Source organism: Onychostoma macrolepis, chromosome 06 (genome assembly GCF_012432095.1).
Source record: "Onychostoma macrolepis isolate SWU-2019 chromosome 06, ASM1243209v1, whole genome shotgun sequence".
In the NCBI taxonomy this organism is placed as follows: Eukaryota; Metazoa; Chordata; class Actinopteri; order Cypriniformes; family Cyprinidae; genus Onychostoma; species Onychostoma macrolepis.
Window position 1 is genome coordinate 22,865,743 of NC_081160.1, and position 20,672 is coordinate 22,886,414.

At 35.0% G+C, this 20,672-nt stretch overlaps 2 protein-coding genes across 2 annotated transcripts; both read left to right on the top strand.

Moving 5' to 3' along the window:
- Positions 1–1,681: 1,681 nt before the first annotated feature.
- On the top strand, positions 1,682–14,127 carry LOC131543060 (serine protease svh-1-like). The gene is made up of 16 exons (XM_058780276.1): positions 1,682–1,730; positions 1,882–1,902; positions 1,989–2,157; positions 2,253–2,521; positions 2,609–2,754; positions 3,034–3,361; positions 3,454–3,597; positions 10,738–10,812; positions 10,876–10,989; positions 11,436–11,456; positions 11,543–11,705; positions 11,976–12,244; positions 12,337–12,482; positions 12,778–12,991; positions 13,081–13,194; positions 13,646–14,127. The coding sequence occupies exons 1-16, from the start codon at positions 1,682–1,684 to the stop codon at positions 13,648–13,650; spliced, it is 2,247 nt and encodes a 748-aa protein (XP_058636259.1). The 3' UTR covers positions 13,651–14,127.
- Positions 14,128–15,919: 1,792 nt separating this feature from the next.
- LOC131542401 (serine protease 27-like) lies at positions 15,920–20,601 on the top strand. Its single transcript, XM_058779071.1, has 8 exons — positions 15,920–16,056; positions 17,063–17,083; positions 17,178–17,346; positions 17,684–17,952; positions 18,060–18,205; positions 18,853–19,066; positions 19,156–19,269; positions 19,772–20,601. The coding sequence occupies exons 1-8, from the start codon at positions 16,008–16,010 to the stop codon at positions 19,774–19,776; spliced, it is 987 nt and encodes a 328-aa protein (XP_058635054.1). The 5' UTR covers positions 15,920–16,007; the 3' UTR covers positions 19,777–20,601.
- Positions 20,602–20,672: the final 71 nt, after the last annotated feature.

The window sequence follows — 20,672 nt, forward strand, 5'->3', positions numbered from 1 at the left end:
ATTTTTTAAAATTATTATGTACTTAATAATTTTAAGGCAACAGGTTTCCTCAATTTTTTTAAGTTAAGTCATCTTATCACTATTTACAGTGTACAGAGTGAAAGATAATTATATTTAGAAATTCAAATTAATGTCATGTTGAAAAAATGATGATCAGCTAATATGTGTTGTTTTTCTTACTTGTTTTCTGAGATTATTAAACACCTAAAAGAATGATAGTTATTGCTTGAACTTCATGATTTACTTTGAAAAATAAAATTGCTGGAACGCTACGGTTGCAACATTGATTCACCTGCCCTGTGTTACACTTTTACAATGACACTGTAAAATTTCTGATTGCCACATGCTGCCTTTAAGTCATAATTAGTGTCTCAAACTAAAGTAATTTTTGTACTTGTGTGTTTTGCCAACACCTTTTTTTGTACCTGTTCGTCACAAATCCAGATAAACTCAGCTTAGCTTAATTGCTGTGTGGTGGTGATGGATGTCTCGTCTAAATAATCAGTTCACATTCTCTCACGTTGCTCTGCTTTTTCATATCTGAAATCAAACTGATGTCAAATCAAGTGTATATTTTGGATCATTCAAGAATTACACACACAAAAAAGGAAAAATGTAAGGAAAAATACTGAATATTTGATCAGTTTCACTGGAATTTAAATGTAATTTTTATTATTTTTGTTACAAAGCATGGCTATTTGTTTCAACTTCTAGTATAATCTTTTGCCATTTATTCTTTATATTTTATTTAAAATCTCAAAAAGTTTCCACTGTTCTTAAAGGAATAGTTCACCCAAAAACTGAAAATTATATTTTGTCCTTTTTTTTCATGCAGTGAATGATGAAATGAGAATGGTGACTGCTTAGTCATTCCTACACTCTAAAAAAAAAATGGTGCTATATAGCACTAAAAGTGTTTCTTGCTTGTAATCATAGGGGATAATCATATGTTTAAAGGTGCTATACGGCACCTTTGTCAAATGGTGCTATGTAGAACCATAAGAGGTGCCATATTGCATTGTATTTCTTCAACAAAAATGGTGCTAAACAGCACCATCAGAGGTTCTTTGGCTCTCAAAGAACCTTTAAAGGGGTTAAACAGGTTCTTTGTATGGCAGTGGTGCTATATAGCAACTTAATCACCCCAAAGAACCATGGAAGAACCACTGAAGAACCGTACAGGAGCTTAACAGGTTCTGTATATGGTAGCGGCGCAATATAGCCCCTCAGTCATGCCAAAGAACCGGTGAAGAACCACTGAAGCACCAAAGCACCAAAAGTGGTTCCCCTATGATTACGAGCCAAAGAACCACTTTTAGTGCTATATAGCACCATTTTTTTTTTAAGTCAAACAGGTTTGTAATGGCATGAGGGTGAATAATAATGCATTTTTGGCTAAACTATGAACACCCTGTTCGAATTAGACTGAGATTAACAAAATTGATAATCTCTGAAAACAAAACTTGCATATTAGTGAATTTAGTTCTACAATGCATGTTTAACAGGCTTCCATTATGAAAACAGGGCGAGGAGCAAAAGATAATGGATTAGTGCGACATTAGAGTGATTAGACGAGCGACAAGCAGAGACTGGAGAAGTGAATATAAAAAGGTTTTGTGAGCAAAGAGAACCAAATTCACCTTCTTCATCCATTCTGCAAGAGAAGAGACGGCTTGTGAAGATGTGGAGGTTACCGTGTGTCAGTTTGGCCCTGCTCTTATGTGTTCAAGGTAAGGTCTTAGGCTTGACACTTAAAGTAACCTCATCAGCTCTACATATTTCTGCCATGGTCCTTATGGGATAATTTAATCAAATGAATTAGTTGGATGTCTATGAAATCTTTCCTCTTTAATGTGTGCTACTCTGTCTCTTCCACTACAGGTTCACTTTCTCAAATGAATGGTAAGAGCTTGTCTCATTCTTAAGATGTTAGGTTTTTTGAACAGAAATGTGCATGTGAACAATCTCCCTCTCTTTCTTTCTCACAGTTTGTGGACAGGCTCCTCTAAACACCCGTATTGTGGGCGGTGTGGATGCATTTGAGGGTTCATGGCCGTGGCAGGTCAGTCTGCACAGCTCCAACTTTGGAGGTCATTTTTGCGGAGGCTCTCTCATCAACAGTGAATGGGTGCTGACAGCAGCTCACTGTTTACCTGGGTAAGATTCAACTATTCATCCAAACCACAGGCTCTGAGGCTGTTTTTACACTATTGATTGATTCTTTTCTTTTCTTCACCTTCATCTGTTTTCAGTGTCAGTGCATCCGTTCTGCTTGTGTACCTGGGAAAGAGAACACAGCAAGGAGTCAATACCTATGAAATCAGTAGAAATGTCATCTCCATCATCGTCCACCCCTCCTACAACAGTCAGAGCAGCGACAATGACATCGCTCTGCTCCGTCTCTCCTCCGCAGTCACTTTTAATGACTATATTAGACCCGTGTGTCTGGCGGCCCAGAGCAGCGTCTTCCCTTCTGGCACCAGCAGCTGGATCACAGGCTGGGGAGATGTTCAGTCTGGAGGTACTAACACATGCTAACCCATTAATTCACATATGCATTTACTCCTAACATCACTAAATAATGGTTGTGTGTGTTTTTGGTGTTCAGTGAGTTTACCTGCTCCTGGGATCCTGCAGGAGACTATGGTTCCAGTGGTGGCTAATGATCAATGTAATACTCTTTTGGGCTCTGGATCTGTTACCACCAACATGATGTGTGCTGGTTTAATAGCGGGAGGCAAAGACACCTGCCAGGTACAACAACCAACCAGATTATTACATGTGTACATTAAACATGCTGCGTATCTGAAATTCCACTGGGTTCTTCTAATATATTTTTCAAAGAAAAGCTGTCTTTCTGTAGGGAGACTGGAAGTATATCTGAAAGTCCATTGGGTTGTTCTAACTGTATATCTTAACACAAACATCTATCTATACTGCATTTGTATATATGTACATGATTTTCCATTTACATTCAGGCCATGTTTGATGTCCCAAAAATCTAAAACTTTTCCTCTCTTTTTTTTTCTGTAGGGAGACTCTGGAGGTCCAATGGTGAGCAAGCAGTGTTTGGTGTGGGTTCAGTCTGGCATCACCAGCTGGGGTTATGGCTGTGCCGATCCCAACGCACCTGGTGTTTACACCCGTGTGTCACAGTATCAGAGCTGGATCACAAACAACGTTGGCCAGAACCAGCCAGGATTCATCATTTTCAACCCTTCAAGCACATGCCAGTCTGTTTCTACAGACTCACCTGCTTCTACTACATCACCTGTTTCTACTACCTCAACAACTTCTACTACCTCACGAGTGTCTGCTACCTCAAGAACAACTGCTACTTTTAGACCTCCACCCAATCAGTGTAACTCTCTTTCACACACATGTACAAATTAATGTCTTCTTATTACCACTCACTTCTCTGCATAATGCTTGTTTAAATGTTTTTTGTTGTAGCCTCAATTTCTTGTCGTAGAAGATGTGGTGAGAGATTTGACATCCGCAACCGCTGCAACTGCAATCCTCGCTGCCGCAGAAACTGCTGTAGGGATTATGAAAGGCAATGCAGTAAGTCCAAATACACTGGCAACTGTTTATCATGTTTACAGTTTTGAAATAATACTCAAATAACTGAGACAGTAAATTACTCCATCAGTATCTTAAAAGACCAGAAGTCCTTCAGTTCTGTTTGTTTTTGTGTTTTTGCAGAGAATGACAGGTGGTAATTTTTGGTTGACCTAAGCTTCTACACGGCTCACCTTCTTTCTCTGTTTATATATATATATATATATATATATATATATATGTTTCAGTTTCTTCAAACATTCTATAAGTTGTGCAAGTACAGCTATTAGAACAAATGTATAAATATTTCTTTAAATCAGCCCCAAATTACCAACATTTAATTGAATTTTCTTATTGAGACTGAAGATTTCTTTAAATTCATATTTGTATATCAAATAAAAAATAAAGATTTAAATTCATTTAAGTATAAAAAAAGTATACAAAATAATGATATATTTGGATTACATAATATCTAGAATTACTAGCATTAAGTGATAATATAACTTGAGTCTTGTTTGTAATCTGGATCTGTGTAAATGATTAAATAAATACTTTGCATCATCTGACTTGTGCAGTCTCTTGCTGTAATACATTACACCAACAGGGGGCGTTGTTTTACATTTGCCATGTTCAAGAGCACACATGACTCTTTACCACACACGCACACACACACACAAGGTTTTGTGAAACCTTTTGTGAAAAAAAGGTTGCTTTTCAAAGTATGAAAAATTCAGCCAAGCCTATATTGAACACCAATGTTAAACTCATTTCTAAAAACTCATATTATGAATTCATGAATTCATAATATGAATACAGAATGAATTCATTCTGTAATTCATTCTCCATCTTTAATTATTGCCTATTTCTCAAGTATTATGTAAATACACATACATATCTGTTTATTTATACAGCTGTATATAGAGTAAATAATGCACAAATCTGTACATAAATCTACTGTTCCAGACTCATACTTATTATTATATTATTATTATTATCTATTGTTAAGTCTTACTATTTAAATGTTTTTTTCTGTTCTCATGTCAGATGTGTGTGTATGTATGTATGTATGTACCAGGAGCACCTTAAAAAAACCACAACAAATTCCTCGTGTGTTTGCGCACACCTGGCGAATAAAGCTAATTCTGATTCTGATTCTGATATTAGTTTATTAGACAAAAATCCTGATGTATTACAATGCTAAATACATCTTAAAGTCATTGTGGAACATTAATAAACATGTACAACATTCTTTTATTTAAGGCTTAAAAAAAACACGGTAACCCTTTATTTTAAGGTGTCCTTGTTACACATATTCCATGTACTTACTATTGTAATAACAATTAATTATGCATAATTACATGCAAGTAACCCTAAATCAAACTCATCCTAACCCTAACCATATAGTAAATGCACTAAAATGTATAACAAGGACACCTTAAAATAAAGTACAACCAAAAACACATTTTACATCTGTGAGGAGGTGTAAGTGACATTACTACTTGATTTTTCTACTTCTAACAATAACATTCACAATTACGGTAAATAGGAAGTGATGTTGTGTAGTCCTACCATTATTAATAATGTCATAAAACATGAGCTTATTCAAAAACTAAACTTCAGTTTAACTTCAATAGGCTATACATCACTAAATACTGCTACTGTATTAAATTTCAAGGTAACTAGGAACAAGGATATAATAAATCATCACTACTACAGCGCACGTAACATCTCACTAACAATAAACCCACAAACCACAAGCCACAAAGGACGGCTACCACCAGGATTTTTCACTACAATGGCTGTTAAAAGTTTGGGGGAAAAAGGTGAATGACTTACTTAAAAGGGCAGGTGCTTTTTAGAAAGGCAGCACATGATTCAGCATGAGGTCATAGTCTATAAGGAAGTAGCAAGCATTTCAATGGAAAATTAAGTCTGGCATTCATTAGAGGCGACACTGTTGACTCAGTACCAGGATTTGTAAAGCTTCAAACACTATGGTGATAAAATGTATTATTATAATTTTTAGGGTGAATATAATCAATTTGACATAAAGCATTATTTTTTTCCACTATGTGAGTATTTTAACCTCCAAAATCTACCAATACATAGCACTTGCAACAGAAAAGATTATGGATGCTGCATGGAGTTAAAGCGATAGTTCTTCACTCAAAAAAAAAAAAAAAAAAATTCTGTCATCTGATGATCAGGACTTCAATGCAGATTAAGACAACTAAGAATTATTTCTATTTTTTTTTTTCTATTGTTTCAAGATATAAAGTATATCTTAATATGAATGTATGTATGTGTTCTCAGTGTTCAGCAGTAAGTTACATGTAACAGAATAATAATAATTTAATTATAAAATAAGGTTACACTTTATTTTAAGGTGTCCTTGTTACACATCTTACGTGTACTTACTATTATAATAACAATAAATTATGCATAATTATATGTAAGTAAACTTAAGCCAAACCCTATTCCTAACCCTAACCAAATAGTAATGTAGTTAATTAATATTCCTCAGCACTTAAATGTATAATTACACTGTAATAAGGACACCTTCAAATAAAGTGTAACCCAAAACAAATGTAACTGTAATCAGTTACAGTTTCTGAGGAAAAAAAAAAAGTGTAATTAAATGACAGTTACTTATGAAAATATTATTGCATTAATTGAATTGACTGCTCTAAAATATGAGACACCAATGTTTCAGGAGTTTGCTTATTCGTTAAGTGTTTTATTTCCTATTTGGGTTTATGTATATGCTTTATTTTATAAGATTTAACTGTTTTTTTGCAAGGCATTGTTAGATGCCAGTGGTTCCTATCATAGCTATGCAAAGATTTGATTTCAAAAACAGTATCATAACAATTAAACTACACTGTAAAAAATGACTGTGATTTTAACGGTAAAGAACTGTGAAAATGCTACTGTAAAAACCTGTTAAATGGTTAACGGTAAGTTCCTGTAAAATTTACAGGGAAAACCCGTAAACTGACATTCCCAGAATTCCCTGCGTTGCATTTCAAATTTTGTTTGAATTTTACATTTAGCAGACGCTTTTATCCAAAGCGACTTACATTGCATTCAAGTTTTACATTTTTTTTTATCAGGTCTTGCTTTCCCTGGGAATCGAATCCATCATTTTTTTTTTTCACAGTGTATATCTTATGATCTTACATCTATATTTAACTTCAGAACAATCTCAAAGATGATGTGCTAAAGTCTGATTTTGTGGTAGCTCTGCTTTAAAATTCAGTTATAATCTTAATTCAAGTGTTAACCCCGGCGTGCTTTAAATGTTTCAAAATGATTAACAGTTGAAAACATTTGTTAGAAATTTAGAAATGTAATCAACAATTAATCAAATGTAATTAGTTACATTAATAAAGTACTTATTAGTGCTATTACTTAGTAAATTAGTAAATCACTAAATTAAATTAAAATTACTTTTTAAATAGGGAAACTTGTAATCTGTAACCTATTACATTTACAAAGTAACCTTCCCAACACTGTGTTCTGAAATGACTTTAAGGGTAATATTTTACAGTCAGTGCCAGTGACATTGATTTGTGACTAAATGCTTCAAAACCTGTTTGTCATGAAGTGCTCACTCTTCTGTCCGAAGAGTGTTCAGTGTCATTTATCAGTCATCACAAAGCAACATTTTCATGGTACAATGAACTCTTTAATCACAAAAGATCAAGATTTTACAAAGATCACCATTCTATTACACAACACATCGTGACATTTCAATCTTATGACCCCAACCGAACATTAATATAAACATTGCTTAACAAAGTTCTAACCTTTCCTCAAATACCGGTTTGTACACATGGTACATGATTACACTGTGATGTTACTTAAGCACAGTCTTAATATGTTTGTAATGTCTTATTGTGTTTCTTTTTACATCCTTGTCCTTGCATTGTCTTGATGTTCCTGAGATACGTGTTCAAGGGATTTTTTCCACATGATGACTTGCTATTTTGTGTCATTGCAACTGCTTCCAACTTGCGTCATCGCAAATGTACCACAGTGACATGTGCATATGGCTTATAAAAGTGCTTCTGAACTGAATTTAGGAGTTTTTAATAGGTTCTAAGCCTTAATATTTTAAACTTACTATGTACCTAAATACATTACAACATTTATTTTTGTAAGAATTGCAAATAACTGTATGCAGAGAATTTGAATTACCAGTATTTTGTTGGTACCTGCTAGTAATTACAATGATTACCATTTGGAGTTGTGTTATATACTATACTTTATAGAGACACAAGACATTCTTCTCTGGATCTGGTGTGTATTTACTTCTATGTTAAACTGAACATTCTTGTGACTTCCTGCAATGGATCCTACATAATAAACAGATACTATTCATGCTCTAGTTGCTAAGCAAGTAGTAATTTAGCAGATGTTTTTATCCAAAGCAATTTGCAGTATTCTTGACATTAGAAAAATCCCCCTGCAGCAACCTATAGGTGCCTTGCTCTAGGACAAGATGGTGATCATTCCTTCACCCAGCAGCCTTCTGATCACCAGCCCTTAGCCACTATAGGTCACATCTGCCCTGTTTTGTAAATGAATTTAGTTTTGGCACATAATCAAAAATACATTATGTACAGTGGTGTTGTTAAAGTCACTGTTTTATGAGTGGCAAAGTGTTTTTGATGTTTGCTGTGATATAAGATGATTTTGAGATGTTATTATTTATTATTTATTTTTTGCAATTTCAATGCATTTTGGAAATGCGATTTAAAAGTCCTGGTTTAGGCTTGAATGAATACTGTATTACAGCTGATTTATCATATTGTGTTGCTATATGCAGATAAATGACAATGTTTGTTTTTGTATTTGCAATTTTTTGATGACATTGGAGCAATTTTCTCAAGCAAGACTACATTTTCTGGACTCTAAGTCACACAACAGATCATAAAAATGCACTTTTTCCCAAACATTTCAGCATACTTTCAATCATGTTTGTATGAAACACAAATGATCCTTTTCACTACACAAAATGTGTTTCATCATCTGCTTTTCATAATGCTACTATCAGTCCTTCCCTTTGCATATCTTCTCATTCAGTTAAATGTGCATCATCAGTCAAATTTGTGTAATTTAATCCAGCTGGTCTTAATTGTCAATCAGTAAATAATTTGATACAGTACATTTATAGATTTATATAGTTATATGTGTTCAATTTCCGAAATTAATAACTAAATATAATGAAATAATTACAGTGATTTATTTCACATAACCAAAATGTTCATAAAGTGTGAATGTGTGGTTCAGGTATGACCTGTGTTATGACGGCAATAGTTTTTTGGAAAATCGAAAATAGACAGTTTTGTATGAGATTTAGAGGTAGGGCTAGGGTAAAAGGATAGAAAATAAAGTTTGTTCAGTATGAAACATGGAAACCCCGCAACGTGTGTGTGTGTGTGTGTGTGTGTGTGAGAGAGAGAGAGAGAGAAAGTCATTTGTGAACACAGAGCAGTATGAAACAATAACTATGTGACCATCAGATTGATGCATCAGAAGGGAACATTAGTAGCCTGTATTACTAAACATTTAGCAACAAGAGTGATTAGAAACGTGTGGCTTGTATTATTTGCTATTTAAATAACTGATCATTAAATAGAAAGAAGATTATTGGTTTTGATTAAACCAGAAGTCCTCAGCAGATTTTTTAAACAATGATTACGAGGAAAGAAAATATGTGTCAGAAAGCATGAAATCAGGTTGTGAAAGAATAACTAGCTACTAGTGTAAGATTAGAAGAACCTCAGACACTTTGATCTTCTGAAATATGAACAATACACACACACAGTGTATTAACAAAGGCATGTGTTTTCATGTCTTGCAAACTTTGCGGACTGAAAAGACTGAACAATTGGGCCTACTGCGTGGACCTTACACAAGTTTGAACAGTTTTGAATTCATTCAAATATACATAAAAATGCTGTTCACACATAAAATGACTTGAATAGACCTCTTCTTATCATGATAAAGAAACATTTAAGCAAAACTGCTACACTTCTTTTAAATATTTGTAAAAAGTTTGCCTGCCAAATCAAAGTAACATTTTCTCACCAAAAACAATTAATGAATTTTCATGTTTGAAAAAAAAAAAAGACTTGAAATAACATAAATTGAAATAAATTAAATCTTTTCTTAAAAATAGAAAGGTTTTCAAAACCTACTTTGCATGTGTTTGAAACTAGATTTTAAAATAACTTATATTAAGAGACCAAAAGACTGTAAAGTCATCAAACTAAAATCCTGTTTTGTCCTTGTGCCCTTGAAGAAAGAACTTAAATAAAGGTTGATCTGATTCACAAACAATAAGTAATTCTCTGTTTGATGTGTCCTATATTTAGTGTTCTAGTCGGCTCTGACAACTTCTGATCTCTGATTAATAGCCAATTTATAGACAATTTGATGTTAGGCTGACAAAAGGTGTATTCCAAGGCCAACTTTCAGGATTCTGTATTCTTTATTTTGCCGGATCTTGAGATCTGTGATGTTGCGACGTCAGAATTATGTTAGAGGTGAGAGAAGTGGAGCGAAACCTCAGAGCCAGACTGATCACGTCTACACAGCCACTAAACAATCACATCACACAAAACATCAAAGAGATCCTAGACATTGTAAAGGTCAAACATAAGAGCAATATACTATAAATCTAACACAAATATTCTTAAGCACACAACTGGTGTCCCTATGCAAAATTAAAAAATATGCAGAATTATGTGCTCTCTTTTTCTTTATTTGTGTGATACAAGAAATGAAGCAAGCAGGAAAGACAGTCAGACTAAAAGAAAAAAGGACTGGAAAAAGGATAGTGTTGTTATGGTGTCAAAGATATTTGTCATGCTTGACATTGAAATTAAAGACATTTAAGTTTCGATTTCTTCTGCCATTTCACATTTTTTCGTTGTTTTTCCTTGTAAATTAACTTGTTTGTCCAGTTTAAATTTATTCAGAAAAAAAGAGATCCAAATACCATGGTATCAAATGAGTAAAAAAGCTATCAATTTACTATTTACTACAATTTAATAAGTGCAACTTTCCTAACAATGACCTCACAAATGTTTGCATTTATCATGACCCTACAAACATACCTGCAATTAATTAACAATGACTAATTGCCAAATTACGTGTGCTTGACAGTTGTACATACTAAAAAAGAATTTGAAGAGGATGACAAAAAAGGAGGAGGAGAATTAAGAGAAAAGAAGTGGGCAGGTGAGTGACAGAGGAGAAGAACAACTTGAGAAGCTTATAGAACTATATAAAAGGGATCGTAAGAGTCTCAAAGGACCAAATTAAACCCCAGCATCCAATCTGCTTGTGAACACAGGGACTGTGTGAAGATGTGGAGATTAACGTGTGTCACTTTGACCCTTCTCATGTGTGCCAAAGGTAAGGTTTCATGGTACATCTAGAAAACTGTGAACAAAGACATTATATAGAAAAACAGTGAATATAATTTTACTTTCTTTGTGGCACAGCGCATAAGAACAGCCTAAGGGCTTTGTTAAAATAACAATGCGTTAACATGAAACTTGCAGTTTAGTATCATGAGTTGATTCATATGAATGATTCATTTGAACAGTAACTCCTGGGATAGTGAGTCATTTTAAAGGTTTTATCAAAGAGCTGACTCATAAGACTAAACAGGTTGCTGTGTAATCTTCAGCAGCCAGTACTCTTTTATAGCAATGTATATAAATACAAGTTATGCCCACCAACTAACTTGTTAACTCTTAGCTAATGATTATTAGTGCAATAATGTTGCACAGGGTCATTATTCAGTGAAAAATTAAGATGAAATTGTTCTAATGTGCACTTTATTTCTGCCCTTGCAGGTTCACTTTCTCAGCTGAATGGTAAGAGCTCCTCTTCTAAAGACATCAGCATCAAGTCAAATTGTAGAAATACTTCTGTGAACAATCTCTCGTTCTCTTTCTCATAGTTTGTGGACAGGCTCCTCTAAACACCCGTATTGTGGGTGGTGTGAACGCACCTGATGGGTCGTGGCCGTGGCAGGTCAGTCTGCACACTTCTGGACGTCATTTTTGCGGAGGCTCCCTCATCAACAATGAATGGGTCCTGACAGCAGCTCACTGTTTACCTGGGTAAGATTCACAAAGAGAAACCGAAAGATATTAAAGATAAAATTAAGATATTTAGTCATGCTTGACATCCAAATGCAAAGTTGTAAAGGCACTTAGGTTTCAATTTGTTTTGCCATTCCAATTTTTTTCTTTAGTTTTTACCAAATGCCAAAAAATACCATGTCAAATGAGAAGAATTAATCACTTTACTATATTACAAAATAAAAAAATACTTATATATTTATCAATTTTTTCTATTTTCTCACGTTCACATTCTCTGATTGTTTTCAGTGTCAGCACGTCCAGTCTGCGTGTGTATTTGGGAAGGAGGACACAGGAGGGAGTCAATACCCATGAAATCAGTAGAAATGTGAGAACGATAATCGTTCACCCCTCTTATGACAGCAACACAAACAACAATGACATCGCTCTGCTCCGGCTGTCCTCCACAGTCACCTTTAATGACTATATTAGACCCGTGTGTCTGGCGGCCCAAAGCAGCGTCTTCAGTTCTGGCACCAGCAGCTGGATCACAGGCTGGGGAGATGTTCAGTCTGGAGGTACAAACACATACAAACCCATTCATTCAAGTGTATATCTACTCCTAAAATCACTAACAGATGGCTGTGTGTGTGTGTGTTTTGGTGTTCAGGGAGTTTACCTGCTCCTGGGATCCTGCAGGAGACTATGGTTCCAGTGGTGGACAATGTTCGATGCAATGCTTTGCTGGGTTCTGGATCTGTTACCAGCAACATGATGTGTGCTGGTTTAACACAGGGAGGCAAAGACACCTGCCAGGTACAATAAACAAACAGATTTTTTTTCTAAGTATGTACAGCTACTGTATAAAACACTTCAAGATCTACTATTTTGCATTCACATTGTCTATTTAGTATATATGCTTAAAATTAAGTAGCTCCAGTAATGTAAATATACACTATAAAACAAAACAGTGATACAGAATGTGATAGGTTCACACAGTCATGCTCACAAATACCATCACAGTAACACACAACACTAAAATAATTCAATAAACATTTAATTATGTTGTAACTTAAAACATGTTTTTCTTTTCACTTGTCCCTCTCTGTAGGGGGATTCTGGCGGTCCAATGGTGAGCAGGCAGTGTTCAGTGTGGGTTCAGTCTGGTATCACCAGCTGGGGTTATGGCTGTGCTGATCCCAACTCACCTGGTGTTTACACCCGCGTGTCTCGATATCAGAGTTGGATCACCAACAGAATTGGTCAGAACCTGCCAGGATACGTCACCTTCAACCCCCCGACCTCATGCTCCTCTGCAAGCCTAAGTAAAAATCTCTCTCAAACACCTACACCGCGTATACCCACTTAAGAAAGCATACTTGTTTGACTAACGCAAAATGATTTGTATGTGCAGCCTCAACCTCCTGTAGGGGGAGATGCAATGAGAAGTACAACAGTCGCTTTCGCTGCAACTGCAATACTAACTGCAGTATAAACTGCTGCAAAGATTACAGACAGCGCTGTGCCAGTAAGTTCAAACACATTCATTTCAGTAATACTTCATTCACACTTAAACATGTTGTTGCATTAGAAACAAAATATCACATTATTTGGCATCTGCAGACAAATTATGCTAGTCATTTATCTAAGTTACTTCACTTTTCTGAGCAATTTTTGCGATTATGTTTAACTGGCTTGTCTAAAGGTGCTTGTTAATGGATGTATGAATTCAATGTTTTTAATGTGTTACCAGTTCTTTTTGTGAAATGTCTTACTTGAAAAGTGTTTCTTTAAAATCAATGTCACTTGCTTTGATATTTTTATATACAATGCAGACATACAAATCTGCATACCCAATACCTATTTTTTAATTACTGCTCTCATAGCTATAATAAATAAATTCAACATATACTTTGCATGTCCAAAAAGTAAACACCAACAGTAACTGACGATGACTTTTTGTTTTTGTGTCTCTGCAGTGTGAGGTATTTCATACTTCCATGGATTACATATGATCACAGGCTTATAATCACGTCACTTGCACATAAATGAAATGATTTTTATCTGCTTGTTTGGAGAGGAGATTTTACTCGAGTGCCACTTTGGATGCGTTGCACAGTCAGAAATGAACACAGTCAAAGAGCTGCTGCACTGACACATACTCAGGGGTGTAAATGCATATTGTTCATCTTCAACATATGTTTAACAACAGCACTTACCTCACTCCATTAGTAGAATCCTTTTCTCTTTCGTTTTTCTCTTTCTAGCTTTAGCGTTTAATTGTCTAGCATTAATTGTAGGCACAGGCAACTTTTCCCCCTTCATTTAGCATTTGCATTTAATTTAATATAATTATCTAATATATAAAACTGATTTTCTCATTTGTGATTTCTGCTGACAAATACGTGTGGACACTTTAATTTTTATGTCACACAATACTTCATTGCATTGTCTTTTAATGGCTTTTCCTGTAATAAATCTATCCAACAGGAGTGTACTGCATCATAATGGTCTTATGCAACTGGCCAACTTTGCATTTTATTCAGGCATCATGCAATTTTATATTTTTTATAACAGTAACGGTGATAACAGTTAACTGATAAAATGTCAAAATCAGCAGTAACATAATGATCAGAAAAACTATTAGGAATATAATGGAATTCATAATGAATTATTATCTGTGGTCACACTTTATTTTAAGGCCCAATTCTTACTATTAACAAACTACTAAATATGACTTTTGCCTCAATAAACTCATAATGTGATGCTTATTAATAGTTCATAAAGTAGTTGTTAAGTTTAGGTATTGGGTATAGAGATGTAGAATATGGTCACACAGAATATGTGCTTTCTAAATACTAATAAACAGCCAATATGTTAATAATAGGCATGCTAATAAGCAACTAGTTAAAGAACTTAAAGGTTGATCTGATTCACAAACGACAACTAATTCTCTGTTTGATGTGTCCTATATTTAGTGTTCTAGTCTGCTTGGACGCCTTCTGATCTCTGACTAATGAGCAAATTTAAAGACACTTCGATATAGGCTGATAAAAGGCGTATTCTAATGCCAAATTTCAGGATTCTGTATTCTTTATTTTGCCAGATCTTGAGATCTGTGATGTTGCAATGTTCTTAGAGGTGAGAGAAGTGGAGCGAAACCTGAGAACCAGACTGATCACGTCTACACAGCCACTAAACAATCAAAAAAAAAAAAAAAAGGTCAAAAAGATCCTAGACAATGTAAAGGTCAAACAAAAGAACAATATAAATGTTACACAAATATCCTTAAGCACAAAATTGATGTCCCTGTGTTAAAGAAACATTGCATGTTTTACAGCTTTAGTTTCTTTGGCTGACTTAAATTATGTTATTATTATAAATGAAGTTGGCAGTATAGAAGCCAACTGTAGAAAAATATTTAATCTTGTACCTTCAGGTAAGAAAAACAAAAACAAACCACACACATTGACTCACCTGTCCTGTGTATGGAATTTATGAGTAATTGTGGCTGTCATCTAACAATAAGTTACCTAATCATCATTTCCACAGTCCATTCTGTCTTTGTGTGTATCGTCACGCCTTTTATGTATAATGTTTTTCCTTTATTGAAATAAATCAATCAGGAAAGAAGACAGACAAACTAAAGAAAAATAGAAAGTGTTGTCATGATGTCTTAAGATATTTTAAATGCTTGAATCCCAATGCAATGTGAAAACCTTTGACATTCAAAGACATTTATGTTTCCGTTTCATCTGACATTCCATTTTTTCTTTCGTTTTTTTTTTTTTTTTATCTTTCCCGATCCTGCTCCCGCTCTCTCCCAATTCACTTCATTACACTGTCCTATCTAAATAAAGGCAAAACGCAAAAAAAAGTAAAATAAAATAAATTAAATTAAATTAATTAACTCGTTGCGCCAGTTTGAAACTCTTCTAAAAAAAAAAAAAAAAAATGACCAAATACAAAATAATATCAAAGTTATCCGTTTAATATATTACAAAAAATGTCTCTGACTTCAGATATCTGCATTCATCATGACTGCACAAATATACCTGCGATTAATTACCAAACCATAACAAGAAGCACAAATTGTGAAAAATGTTCTTAATGCAGTGGATACGTGTTTGACAGCTGTGCATACTAAATATGTGAAGAATGAAAAAAGATAACAAAATATGGAGGAGGAGCATAAAGAGAAAAGAAGTGGGGAGGTGAGTGACAGACGAGAAGAGCAACCTGAGAAGCTTTAAGAACTATAAAAAAGGGATTTTAAGAGGCACAGTAAAACATATTAGCATCAGCATCCATTCTGCTAGCAAACAGAGGGACTGTGTGAAGATGTGGAGATTAACGTGTGTCTCTTTGACCCTGCTCATGTGTGCCAAAGGTAAGGTCTCATGGTACATCTTTTAAAGAGTGGATAACCAGGAACAAAGACATTATATAGAAAAACAGTGAATATATGTTTGCTTTCTTTGTGGCACAGCGCATAAGAACAGCCTAAGGGTTTTGTACACATTGATATGAAACTTGGAGTTCATATGTAGATTCATATGAATGATTCATTTGACGGGTAACTCCTGGGTTAGTGAGTCTCCTTTTATCAAAGTGCTGACTCATAAGAATCCTTTGTTCATCAATCAGACTAAACAGGTGGCTGTGTAATCCAGTTCACAAATAAATGACTCTTAAGAGTCGGTTTTTGTATCTGCATGAAGCCTGTGAAGAGTGGCGGTGAAAGAAACACTGCTGTGATATGTCATGTCTGAAATACATAGTCAAAAGTTTGGAACAATTAAGATTTTTAATGTTTTGAAAAAAGTCTAATGCTCTCCAAGGCTGCATTTATTTGATGAAAGACACAGTTAAAATAGAAATACAAGCTATGCCCACCAACAAACTTGTTAACTGAACTTGATTGAAACCACTGTTAAAATAAATAGTTAATTTACACTTTGTACATCCAGGCTCACAAGAACTATTCTTACATAATACACAGATTTTTGAATTGTAATGATCCTGTGAAATAATATATGTAAATACTCTTTCTAGGTCACAGTCTTTTTTTTATAATAAATGATTCTTTCTTTTTTACTGTTACGGAAGCCTATAAATGTTTTACATTTTGAGCCACACCTGCTGGGCATGTGGAATGTACTTGCAGGACATGGGGCAGATGTCATAGTTAAATAGTTAGGGGAAAGAAAAGCTGCTAGTTTTGCTTATTGTAATTAAACCGGTTTGCCCAGAAATCTTTTCCGCATTTTCAGTCCCACACGTTAATGTTACGACAAATCTAGCATTGTTAGTGCAGTGAACTCTGGCAGGGTCATTGTTAAGGGAAACATGAAGATGAAATTGTTTTAATGTGCACTTTATTTCTGTCCTTGCAGGTTCGCTTTCTCAGTTGAATGGTAAGAGCTCCTCTTCTAAAGACATCAGAAGTCAAATAGTTTGTGTAGAAATACTTCTGTGAACAATCTCTCTTTCTCGTTCTCTTTCTCATAGTTTGTGGACAGGCTCCTCTAAACACCCGTATTGTGGGTGGTGTGAACGCACCTGATGGGTCGTGGCCGTGGCAGGTCAGTCTGCACAGCACTCTCTATGGAGGTCATTTTTGTGGAGGTTCCCTTATCAACAATGAATGGGTGCTGACAGCAGCTCACTGTTTACCTGAGTAAGATTCACCTACACACACATATACACCTGTTTTGATTTAAAAGGTAAAAAGAATGAAAGAAAGAAAGGTTGTCGTGATGTCTTAAGATATTTTGTTATGTTTGACATGTGAATGCAGTGTGAAAACCTTTGGCATTCAAAGACATTTAGGTTTTAATTTGTTCTGCCTTTCCACATTTTTTCTTTATTTTTCCTCTGAAATTAACTTGTTGGGCCAGTTTGAAATTCTTTTAATTTACTATTACTTTACTATAAAACAAAATTTAAAAATACTGCGTTTTGTTGTTTCTATTTCCTTCTTTTTTCTCATGTTCACTTTCTCTGACTGTATTTAGTGTCAGCGCATCCAGTCTGCGTGTGTATTTGGGAAGGAGGACACAGGAGGGAGTCAATGCCAATGAAATCAGCAGAAACGTGAGAACGATAATCGTTCACTCTGCTTACGACAGCATCACAAATGACAATGACATCGCTCTGCTCCGGCTGTCCTCCACAGTCACCTTTAATGACTATATTAGACCCGTGTGTCTGGCGGCCCAAAGCAGCGTCTTCAGTTCTGGCACCAGCAGCTGGATCACAGGCTGGGGAGATGTTCATGCCGGAGGTACAAACACATACAAACCCATTCAAGTATATATCTCCTCCTAACATCACTAATAGATGGTTTGTGTGTGTGTGTGTGTGTGTGTGTGTGTGTGTTTTGGTGTTCAGAGAGTTTACCTGCTCCTGGGATCCTGCAGGAGACTATGGTTCCAGTGGTGGACAATGTTCGATGCAATGCTTTGCTGGGCTCTGGATCTGTTACCAGCAACATGATGTGTGCTGGTTTAACACAGGGAGGCAAAGACACCTGCCAGGTACAACAATTATATTTTATATTTTAAAATTAAGTAGCTCCAGTAGTGTAAACATACACACTCTTACCAAAAAATAAATAAATAATTTTTTTTTTAAAATCCAAATTGCAGCTATGTTTGCCACTTGCCAGCCCAGAACTTTACTGTAAAAAAATACAGTTTTTTATGGATGGAACTTAAACTCATAGTGATAAATTTTATAAACTAAAATTTGTTATAACACACTGACAACCACCAAAAAAACCACAGGTGAAATACAAAACACCATTAAGGTAACACTAAAATACTGCAATAAATATTTATTTAATAACTTAAAAGATGTAAAATGAAACCCTGATGTACATAACGGATAACAAAAACTAAGACAAAACAGTTATTTCAATAAAAAAAAAAAAAAAACATTAGAGAGAGTTTCACACAGGAATTCTGGACAAGTCTTCGCTGTAAATTGTAGGATAACTTATTTTTTCCTTACAAATCTGAAATTTTAATTTTTACTGATTACAGGTTTTTACTGTAGCATTTTTATAGTCTTTTACTGTTCTGTGGGGCAAAGGCTGGAGTAGAAAGAACTATTTTCCTGTTACAACTAACTGTCCTGTCTTGATAAGAAGAATAAGAAGCTCCTTTTTCTTCCCTCTCTGTAGGGGGATTCTGGCGGTCCAATGGTGAGCAGGCAGTGTTCAGTGTGGGTTCAGTCTGGTATCACCAGCTGGGGTTATGGCTGTGCTGATCCCAACGCACCTGGTGTTTACACCCGCGTGTCTCGATATCAGAGTTGGATCACCAACAGAATTGGTCAGAACCTGCCAGGATACGTCACCTTCAACCCCCCGACCTCATGCTCCTCTGCAAGCCTAAGTAAAAATCTCTCTCAAACACCTACACCGCGTATACCCACTTAAGAAAGCATACTTGTTTGACTAACGCAAAATGATTTGTATGTGCAGCCTCAACCTCCTGTGTGGGGAGATGCAATGAGAAGTACAACAGTCGCTTTCGCTGCAACTGCAATACTAACTGCAGTATAAACTGCTGCAAAGATTACAGACAGCGCTGTGCCAGTAAGTTCAAACACATTCATTTCAGAAAAGAAAGAAAAAAACAAACAAATGCACTTTTAGAAAACTTAATGCACACCTTTAATTGGAGGTGATTGTTAATGGGTGTTTAAAGACAGTGTTTTTATTTTTATTTGGTAACACTTTACAATAAGATTCCATTTGTTGCATGCATCAACATATAATTGAATGGATCTGAGCTAACATGAACTAACAATGGACAGTTGTACTTTAACGAATACAGCCTTGTTGTAAAGTGTTACCAGTTTTTTTTTATTAAATGTCTTGTAAAGAGTTTACTTTTTAAAAAATAAATGTCACTTGCTCTGATATTTTGATACATAATAGAGATATACAAATCTGCATACATTTTAGATAATTTTTTTATTACTGCACACCATAAAATGCATTAAACACACACTTTGCATATCCAAAAAGTAAAGTAAAAAGTAACTCTCTCCTGCTTAATCTGACAATTTATATTTTTGTTTTTGTGTCTCTGTAGTGTGAGGTACGTGATATTCCATGGATTATCCGAAAACAGGCTTAATCACATCACTTCCACATAAGTCACATGATCTTTACCTGCTTGTTTGGCGATTTTACTTCACTGCTGCTTTGGATGCATTGCACAGTCAGAAACGAGCACCAATGCAAACACAGTCAAAGAACTGCTGCACTGACTTCACTCAGGGGTGTAAATATTATGTTTAACATTTGTTAACAAATCACTTAGCTCAGTCCATTAGTAGAATCCTTTTGTTTTTCTCTTTCTAAATCAGCATGTTACAACGAGATTAAATCTAGGCCCAGGCAACTTTTTTTTTCATTTAGCATTTGCACATTTCTTTAAAAAATTTTTTATATATAACATAATTACTTGAAATTTTTAAACTGATTTCTTTCTTTGTGATCACCATACATTTACATTTACACATTAAGCAGATGCTTTTATCCAAAGTGACGTATGCATGAGGAACAAAGCAACAATCCAACAATCGTTGTAATACACAATGCCAGATTTATTAGACAACTAGATTAGGAAACCAGCTAGAGAAAAGATAGATTGCGTGCAAAGAGATTGATTGTTTGTTTGTTTGTTTGTGTGTGTGTGTGTGTGTGTGTGTAAGTGCATAGGCTTAAGAGTGTGAGGTGATTAAGTGCTTGCAGAAGTGGTGGGTCATTTCTGATGACGAATAAGTGGTGATTTCTTTGTTTAACTTTATTTCTGTCGCCCAATTCTTGACTATATGTAGTTTGTATTATGTAATATGTCATGTACGTATAATGATATGCCATGGTTTTTATCAGAATCATTAAAGATACAATATGTAAGTTTTCGCCACTAGAGGTCGCATTTCCAAAACAATAACAAAGGCGAAGTTTGATGACGCTATGAAGGAGGA

Coding starts and splice junctions, on each gene's coding strand:
- LOC131543060 (XM_058780276.1), top strand. CDS start 1,682: ATGTGGAGGTTACCGTGTGTCAGTTTGGCCCTGCTCTTATGTGTTCAA. Junction 3,598..10,737: donor CACTGGCAACTGTTTATCAT/GTTTACAGTTTT, acceptor TGTGCTTGACAG/TTGTACATACTAAAAAAGAA. Junction 10,813..10,875: donor AAGAGAAAAGAAGTGGGCAG/GTGAGTGACAGA, acceptor AGGGATCGTAAG/AGTCTCAAAGGACCAAATTA.
- LOC131542401 (XM_058779071.1), top strand. CDS start 16,008: ATGTGGAGATTAACGTGTGTCTCTTTGACCCTGCTCATGTGTGCCAAA. Junction 17,347..17,683: donor GCAGCTCACTGTTTACCTGA/GTAAGATTCACC, acceptor GACTGTATTTAG/TGTCAGCGCATCCAGTCTGC. Junction 17,953..18,059: donor GGGAGATGTTCATGCCGGAG/GTACAAACACAT, acceptor TTTGGTGTTCAG/AGAGTTTACCTGCTCCTGGG.